The sequence below is a fragment of the Cucurbita moschata genome, unplaced genomic scaffold (genome assembly GCF_002738365.1).
Source record: "Cucurbita moschata cultivar Rifu unplaced genomic scaffold, Cmos_1.0 Cmo_Scf00016, whole genome shotgun sequence".
Lineage (NCBI taxonomy): Eukaryota > Viridiplantae > Streptophyta > Magnoliopsida > Cucurbitales > Cucurbitaceae > Cucurbita > Cucurbita moschata.
Window position 1 is genome coordinate 4,559,764 of NW_019268532.1, and position 9,425 is coordinate 4,569,188.

Here is a 9,425-nt window from a genome sequence, read left to right on the forward strand (position 1 = left end):
GTGTTCATTTCTCTTAGTTAATGCAATAGGATGAGAATAATTTTATTCAAATTATGAATAAAAACTCTGCAACCTTATGGAAATGAGAATAATTTCTGCCTCGATATTCAACAACTAAACACGAGGGTTGCGCTCATTGCAGGACTTAACCCAGCTCTTTGCAGGACTTAACCCAACACCTTACGGCACGAGTTGACGATAGCCATGCACCACCTGTGTCCGCATTTCTGAAGGCACCCCTATTTCAAGAGGATTCGCAGCATGTCAAGCCCGTAAGGTTCTTCGTGAACATTAATCCTATAAGAGTTCTGAACTTTGAACAAGGCATTGGAGCCCATATGTGTGCCTATTAAAGGTTTTACAAATATTACCCTCTTATAGGATGATAAAGGAATTATCTAGATGTCAACTAATCATTAATAAGGTAAATTGCATAACCCACGTTGCATGTATTTATATATTTCAACCTCACTAGTAGAGTAATTTACTAGATATTTATAATACTCATCCCTCAATAGAGTATTATAAAAAAAAAATCAAAATTTTCAGTACATTTTTTTATCAACCTAGTTTAAAAAAAGAAAAAAGAAAAAGAAAAAAGAAAATACCTTTATCGAAATTCTGTTAAGAGCACATGAACTAATATAAAAAATGCAAGTGTCTAATAATATTGTACAACAATTTCCTCACCCACAATAGGAAAAGTGGCTGTGGTGAGTATAATAGAAAGAAAAGCATTAAACTAGACGTACATTGATCTGATTTTAGTATGGTTTCTGCCTGCGGCCATGTGAATGTGATGCTGACGAAGGTGGTCTCCCGTTTCCTCTTCTATCAAATGCGGAATACCTATTATTTCCATATTGCTGTTGTGGGCCGCCGCCGCCGCCATTGTTGCCTCCTGGAGGAGGCCGCCCCGCACGTCCATGATGTTGCTGACCACTACTACCCGAATCTGCAGCGAGTTGGTTGTAGCTGTAACCACTTTGATAAGTTGGAGGGTGGTGGGATGTCGGTCCATTAGGCGGATAGGGAGGCACATCGCCGTGACGAGACCACGATGTCGATGTAGATGGGTAATAAGCTTCAGGATTTTCACCATAATGTTGGGAATTCATTTGATTGTGTGATCTACTATTGTAGTGTTGGGAATGAGGTCTCGGGTCATGGTGGTATACTGGGCGTGGCTGATGGTATGCATCATCTAGGTGGCTGGGCATTGCGTTGGGATTCATTGGTCGGTTATGACCTTGGGAGTAGTTCGGTCTACCACCAGGTGGCATTCTGTAATCGGCTTCCTGATCTCGTGATCGATAATCCATATGTGGATGTGGGGGATGCCCAGGGATGTAGGGTTGCACCGTATGGGAGAGCGAGGGTGCCTGCTGCCAATTGTAGTGACCCTTTCGATCTCCCCCCCTAACCTGCAAGCTGTTGGCAACGAGTCTATGTGCTGCATCTCCTAGGTGTCGACCTGTAATGGCCCCAGGAGGATTTGGCCTGAAAAAACGCAATGAATTCTCACCAGAAGTATAGTTTCCAAATCGTTGGCTATGAATGAAAACGCGTATTTTACGAATAGACTTTCATTCTCTATAGCATAGAGTACCTCGTACTATCATTGTATCTTCCGTTGTCATGATGATGCCTCCTACCAGAATCTTCATGCCACAATACAGGTTCAGGTTTCATGTCACCCATGCTCACAATCTGCCACAAGACCACATCGTGTGAATTTAAAAGCAGAAAGGTACTGCGGATTTAAACAATGGTAGAAGCTATAAACAAATAATGTACCTTTGGAGGAAAGTTCACCCCAGCTGGCGGTTGAGTGATATGCTTGTGCGCGTCTGGAAGTCGATATATAGCACATCTAAATTCGAAGAAGAATGAAAACGTGATCAGTATTTTTGCTTCTTCAAAGTTTGAATTTGAATATAGTGTAGCTCAAGACTCTTACATGACTTGGTTATCTATAATATCCTCCAAGCCCTCAACAGGAGACCTGAATATAGGAGGGCAGAGCTCTCCCGAACATGGAGAGAGATAGCCATTCATTCCTCCACTGCAGTTAATTAATTCAAATCAGAATCATGTTTGAAACAGAAAACTATAACTTCTACCAAGAACATGAGTGTGGAACGTTAAATAATCAAAGTTTGGAGAGGACATTTAATAAACATTTCCATAAGAAATTAAGCACGTGGTGACATAAAGAAACCGAGTTGCCTAGAGACCAGAGTTCGGGAAACCTGTATTGCTTTCTGTGTGTCCGAGAAAATACATCAAACAAAAACTTTAAAAAAGCATAAAAATTAAACCTACAATGACTACGAGAATAATCTTAAAGTAAACACAGATATCATCTCAAAGGTTATCAGATTTGAAGAATTTGCATGCAAACACAGGAAGATGTGAATATACCATCATGATAGAAATAACTAGTATGCTCGGGAACAAAAGAATTTTACATGATACAAACCTATGTTCAGGGTTCATTTTTTCCTTAACCTCAATACGTTCTCTCTCTCTCAACTGCTTACAGCGGTTGTCAAGGGAGTATATACTAACAGAGAGGGGGTGAGAAGATGTCACAAAAAGCATGTCAAACATCACACTATTTCTCCGCGCTTCTTCTTCCTGCGGAAATGTAAAAATACAATTATTCAAAGAGAAGCAGGGATATGAATTGCTTTTTTCTGTATTTTATTTTCCTCCTTGATGAGATACAGATGATTGATTATCTGAACCTCATTATGGAGGAAAATAAATCATATCCATAGGAAATGCATGTCCGAACCACAAGTTGGTAACTCACCGTCAATGTATGCTCAATTTTGTCAACCTCGGAAAGAAGGCGGGCTTCATCAATGAAAGGCAGTTTGGCAATACCCTGCAGAATAGTTGGTACAAATTATTAAAAGCAGCAATTTGCATAACCTAATTGAAGCCAGTTCATCAAATTAAAGAATAAATTAATGGCTGGAAGCAAACAAACCTGCCAGGAATATCGTTTACCATTCATATCCACTTCAAAATCTGACACATCAAACCAAAGTTAAGAGAGGAAAAAAAAACTTAGGTAACCATAAAGCAGCCATTTTTTAACAAATGCTGTACCTGTAGGATAGAAGTCAATGATAGGTGAGTTCTGATCTGTCATCAATTTTCGATACTGCTCAGGGAGTGCATGTGCGCTGCAAAAAGTGCAATGTAAGAACCCTTCGATAAATGTAGTTCCATTAAAACACACACACACACACACACACACACACACACACACACACACCTAGCAGCAGGGAAGACACCCAGTAGCTGATTGAATGGCTTGAAGGGAGTCCCTAGATTGAATGATATATCCAGCTCACCAAGACCTTTGAGATCGGAAGCAAACGGTGCATAATGATATGGATAAAACCTGAGGAAGAAAATGTCAGAAGTAAACACCTAAATGCACATCACAAGAACAAGAAAAATTGAATACATATTCAATTACCCAGGACTACTCCACTACAGATGAAATTATGATAACAAGGAAACATAAAAGACACAGGTACTTATGCGGCATCAAAACACACGGTTGACACAGGTACTTATGACATTTATAATATTCCACCTTTTTATTATTTTTTTTTTTTCAAAATTTGATTATTTTATTCTTGTTGATTCCGAGAACAAGGCAAATGAAGGACATGCTAGAGACACATTTAAGATGCATCGTAAAGAAACTGTTGCATTACTTAGAAAGAAAAGGATAACTGATGAAAAGATAAGTCTGTTTGCCATGCAATTTAGATTCTATAACTTAGTTTCCAGATTCCGTGAATCAATTGGATTTCATAATATCTATTTGGTGGAATATTTTACAAACATTTTTTGGGTTATGTGATCCAAACCACAAAAATTAACATTTTTTATCTTTTCAACAGATCCAGATTTCCAATTCAGAAACTGAAAACAGAAAATTACACTGAGCAAAATAAAAATATACTATCTCATGTTATAAGCTTGTTTCATTTTTTGTTAAAATTAAAACATGAATTCCATAATATATTATAAATTAGGTAATTGTAAAATAATAATTATATAAAATTATAACATAAAATATACACTTGATGATGATGAGTTAGAAAAGAAGAATTGGGAAAAATTGTTCCAAATAAAGCTAGGTTTCAACAAAAAATAAATAACAATAGACGCTCAAAATAAAGTTTATCTTCTTTAGAAAAATAAATTTTCATAGGACACCCATGTTTCTTAAGATAATTATAAGCAATAATATACAAAAAAAAAATTGAAGATCATAAAAGCACCAAAGAGAGGAGACTAAGCAACTCACCATTGCCAAGAACAGACGCCTTCATAATAATAGTGCATAACCCAACATAGCCCTTCTGTGTACCTCAAAACCTGACAGAAAACAAAATATTAGCTTACAATCATAGTAGATGAAAAGCATAAAAATCAACATAATTCACTTCTAATTAACTTACAACATCCTTTCGCGTGTCATCAAGTTCCTCGGGAGTATTTGCAGAAAACTTTTCATTATAATACCTCTCTCTCCACCCAGGTACGCCCAATTTAATCTGACCATCAACATTCATTCAGCTTAAGAGATGAGCTTAACAAATTGATTATCTAGTACTATACAACCATGAGTAGACTATTAATAATATTGAAAAAAGAATTTAAAGTCATTTAGCTCCATGGTAGCGTATGCAATAGGAAGAAGCATAAGGGAAACTTCAATTAAAAAAGAAAATTAGAAGCCTTAAGATAGATCAGTATAATATATGCATAATGCAGCCAAGCTGAACGGAGAGAATTTTCTAGATACAAACCTTGTCTTCTTCTGCATTATCAGTGTTGAAAACATCAGACTTTTCACGCAGTATCTCTTTAAGCTTTGCCTTCAATTCATTTTTGTTCTCATGGATCTAAAAGAGAGACAAAAAATAAAATATATAAGAAGCATTCTAGACCTCAATGATCTACTTGAAAACTCCATGCCAGTAAGGCTCATGCCCGATTAAAGATTGGACATAGAAAATACTCCTAAAAATGTCTAATGGGTTATAGAATAACAATGAACTGTCGCCTGAAGCATGAAAACATACATCTATTTCCAAAGTGTTTTCTGCTTCAACAATAGCAGAACCAATAGAAGCCCCAGATGATGGACGAGCAACTTTGTTACGGTGAACATAGGGACCACTATCATCAGATTCCAGTGATTGCTTATTCTTATTTTTCAGTCCAGGTAATTTGGACGCGGCTTTTCCAAATCCTGATTGTTCATATGGCGAAGGACAAGGACCTGAAGCTAGACGAGATTCACGAAAACGTGCAACTGGAACTAGGGATGGTTGAACCTGAGGCTCTGCATCATCTCCTCTTCTTGTCTGACCTTTTTCACGCTTTATTCTATCTGCCTGCTTCTGGGTTTAGAAAAGATGACCAACAGTATGAGAATAGAAAGGATAACGGTCATGCAGCAAAAAGGAATACAGGCAATTATGAGATGCAATTTACAAATTAACTAGAATAGAAGCGTATTAAAAAATGTAATCCAACATGCACATTACCCATTAACCAACCCAACCTTAACACACAGGTGTGATGGCAGGATCACAAGGCCAAAAAGAAAGAGAGAAGAAAACCAATATTTTTCTTGGTGGGGCACACAATATATAAGTTAAAAAAAAAAAATTGTAAATGAAAATTGTACTATACAAACACAGGAAAATAGAAAGCTTATTGCGTAATTTTGATCAACAAGAGGCAGTATATTGTACAACCACCCCCAAAGAAGGCACAAAAATCCCCGTTTTAAAATATTGTTTCAGGTTGGTGTGACATCCTTATGAACATGCCAAGCCACTCAAAAGATATCACAGAGATGGAACCAGTAAGGCACAATCACCAATAAATTGACAACTTATGGAGTCTTCTGTGCACATACAACTCAAACAAACTTGGGGGACATCAGCGAGAATCTTGAATTTCCAGATCTTATTAGTAAAACCCCTATATTCCAGCAATCAGTTGGTGCTCCAGGTGGCATTTTGATCTTATCGAATTAAGCCTCAGTCTCAACTGAAGATTCTTTGGTGGGAAATTGCACCCTTTCTATTAATTTTAAACTTGAAGATGGTTTTTCATATTCGTTACTTGTTAACCAGATTGAACTTAAAGAAATGGTGGATGGAAACAATTAGGGTTGCCCTAGTTTTGTGATGATACAGAAGTTGAAGAAGATTAAAGTGAAGCTAAGATGGTGGATAAGGATGTTTTTGACTTCAAACATTCTCAGAAGGAAACTCTCATCAATCCAGTAACAAACTCAACATGAAAGAGCAAGGTAATGGGTTCTTGGAGGTCGAAAGAGATTCAAGGAGTTTGAATCAAAAGTGAAAAACCAAGTACCTCACTGAAGGGCATGAGGACTCCTTCCACAACATGGCCAATTCTAAATGAAAGAAAAGCTTAGTGATGGAAATACTGGATAAGGATGGCAGAAGCTTGACAAATGAGGAAGAGAATGTTAATGAAATTGTGGGGTCCTTCAAACAGTGGTATACGAGGAGAGGTCCTTCTCTGTGTATGAGAGGCTTGAATCGGAGACCCATCCCCCAAGTGTAAATTGGAGCTGAAGCTTCCTTTCACGTATTCCGAAATAAAAAAGCCATTGATTCATGGGGAAAAGATAAGGCCCCTGGGCCAGATGGTTACACTGGTGAACTTCTGCAAAAGAGCCGGAGCATCTTTAAGACCAACCTTTTTCAAGATTTTACAAGAGTTCTACGATAATGGCTCTCTTTAACAAATGTGTAACATGCCTCATTCCAAAGAGAATTAAAGCAACCAAAGGAAGTTGATTTTAGCATAAGCTTAGTGGCAAGTATTTATAAAGTGGCGGCTAAAGTTCTTGCAAATATGCTAAGAAAAATGTTGCAATGGACATTTAAGAAAATCAATTAGCTTTTATTTCTGGCAGGGAAGTTCTTGATTCAATTCTTGTTGCAAATGAATTAGTGGAGTCAGAAGCAAAAAAAAAAAAAAAAAAAAAAAAAAGGGTTATTATATTAAGCTGGACTTTGAAAAATCATTTGCAAACTCATTTGCAATTCGTCAAGGACACCCTCCTTTTCTCAGAGTTCGATGAGGACAAGCTCAAAAGGTTGGAAGGAAATTGTTGATATATTTGAGTTGGTATCTGGGCTGAAGATCAATTAACATAAAACTGCCATTTCGGGTATAAATCTTGAAGATTGTTATGAGGAAGAAGTAGCTAAGAGCTTGGGTGGTGACATTGGAAGATGGCCTTTGAACTACCCCAGGAGTGCCGTGGTGGGTAATCCAAATTCTCATTTGTTTTGGGCAACAGAGGAGAAGATAGCTTCGAAACTTGCAACTTGGAGCAACCTTTTCTGCTCATGAGGTGGAAGTGGATGAATGAATGGACCCTTAAATCATAAGACCCAAAAATTGGAATAAAGTTTAGAATGGATTGAGCTCCATAGCCTCAATTAGATAAAGCTCCCATCACAAGCGGAGGGTTCTAAGTCATGAATCCTTAACAGAGTCATTTTTCAGTAAGTTCTTTAACTCCTGAACTTTGTGATCATCAAGCTCCCTTCAACGTTATTTCGTCCTATGTGTTTTTAGTGAATGGAAGTTAAGTACAGGGGATGTTATGCAAAGAAGATGGGTTAACTGTTACATGCCCCCAGGAGGTGTGTGATGTGCAGGTTGAATGATGAAAACCAAAACCACATTTTCTTTCTATGATTGACAACTCATTCTTTATGAGCAAGTTTGTTGATTCGTTTGGGTTTAGTTGGTGCTGTTGAAGCTCTTCTCCTACTTATCTGGAATTTCCTTCTAGGTCGTATTGTCTGGACTAAGTTGAAACTTTGGCTTGAGAGGAACTAGAGGGTTTTCAAAGTGAATACAACTAGGATCAATGAGTTATGGGAGTCTATTAAGCTTTTGGTCTCTGTTGTTCGCTTTATAATTTTTTTGTAATTACAATACGAATATATCAGCTAAATGGGAATATTTTCTGTAAACCTTTTGGCCTAATGAGGATATCTCATCTCCCCTTTCTGCTGCATAATCTCCCTCTTATAAATACATATTTTGTTTCTTAATAAGATTTTAAAAAATAAAAATAAAAACTCCTCAATCATCTCTCTACAATTCCTTTGTCTAGCAAAAGCAAAACCAACTCGACAAAAAACCCATTCCAAACAGCAAAAGCCCTATCACAACACCAGAGAACAAGATCAAGGCCCTCAGGAGCTCTCCTACAAAGAATGCAAGACCAAAGCCCCACCAAAGTAGGCACCTTTCTCAACACCCTATATCCAAGGTGTTGAGCCTGCAGTGAAGAACATGTCAGGCAAAAAACTCGACCTTTTTTGGGATTTTCAACTTCCACAACGAGGCAAAGACAGAATCACTCAAGGAAGATGGAGGAGGGAGATTGTCCAACAAAGGAAAGAGGACCCACACAACAAGCCTACAACCAAGCGGGGGCTCCAACAACAAACATTCCTCCTTCCGAAACAACGAAACTCACCAAACAATGCAAGGAGGTTGACAATATCCAACATTTCCCTATCGGACAAAAAATGTAGGAGCCCAACAAAGGTGATGGACAGAACCAAGGATGAGACAGCACCTCAGCCACTGAATGATTCATCATCGAGGATAAATAATATAAACAAAGGAACACAGAGCAGTGGGGACTATCCCCCAATTTCATATCATTCTAGAGAAAAGTTTCCCTTCTCATCCCCCGTAAAACAACAAACAAAGCAATAAAAGAAGGGGTACCGCTCAACAATGTCTTTCCAAGAGTTTCTGGAAGTGCTTTGACCCCACATGAGGTCCACTTGACGGGGGAAGACCCACCTCACAATGCCCTTATGCCAAATCATACTTGAACTCTTCTCCTCTTAAAACTCGATGAAGGGAGGCCAAAATTCACACCAAAAGTTTGAAAACATCATCAAACATAAGTAGGATAAATTGTAGGCTATGTAACAAGTGGCTTCATTTGGACCACTATAAGGATGCCTCTCATTTGGACTACTACAAGGATGCTCTCATTTGGACCACTATAAGGATGCTCTCATTTGGAATCGGATTTTTGACTTCTAACAGGAAAATTATTATTAGCATGAAGTCACTCATTAAAGATAATTCAAAGGAACTCTTACTCTTCTTATGGAAATGAACCACTAATTTTAAAAATGTATTTTTCCACCTATCTATCCTTTAAAGAAAAAAAAAAAGCATTAGAAAGAACAGCTTTAGATGGAAAAGAATAAAAATAAATAATTAAAAGGCAAGATAAATCTAGGAAACATTCCTAACCTTAAAAAACTGCCTGATATTCACCTGAAAATCCCCCC

General features: G+C 37.7%; 1 protein-coding gene across 1 annotated transcript in view; it reads right to left on the reverse strand.

Moving 5' to 3' along the window:
• Positions 1–594: 594 nt before the first annotated feature.
• LOC111454256 (5'-3' exoribonuclease 3-like) overlaps positions 595–9,425 on the reverse strand; it is a 14,567-nt gene continuing 5,736 nt past the window's right edge. The window contains exons 12-24 of the mRNA XM_023095671.1: positions 5,121–5,441; positions 4,845–4,940; positions 4,494–4,589; positions 4,340–4,410; positions 3,290–3,418; positions 3,121–3,197; positions 2,999–3,039; positions 2,819–2,893; positions 2,483–2,640; positions 1,961–2,065; positions 1,798–1,873; positions 1,610–1,710; positions 595–1,500 (exon numbers count right to left, since the gene is read on the reverse strand). Coding sequence (XP_022951439.1) covers positions 765–1,500; positions 1,610–1,710; positions 1,798–1,873; positions 1,961–2,065; positions 2,483–2,640; positions 2,819–2,893; positions 2,999–3,039; positions 3,121–3,197; positions 3,290–3,418; positions 4,340–4,410; positions 4,494–4,589; positions 4,845–4,940; positions 5,121–5,441 — 2,082 coding nt within the window. The 3' untranslated portion in view covers positions 595–764. The remainder of the gene's footprint in view (positions 1,501–1,609; positions 1,711–1,797; positions 1,874–1,960; positions 2,066–2,482; positions 2,641–2,818; positions 2,894–2,998; positions 3,040–3,120; positions 3,198–3,289; positions 3,419–4,339; positions 4,411–4,493; positions 4,590–4,844; positions 4,941–5,120; positions 5,442–9,425) is intronic.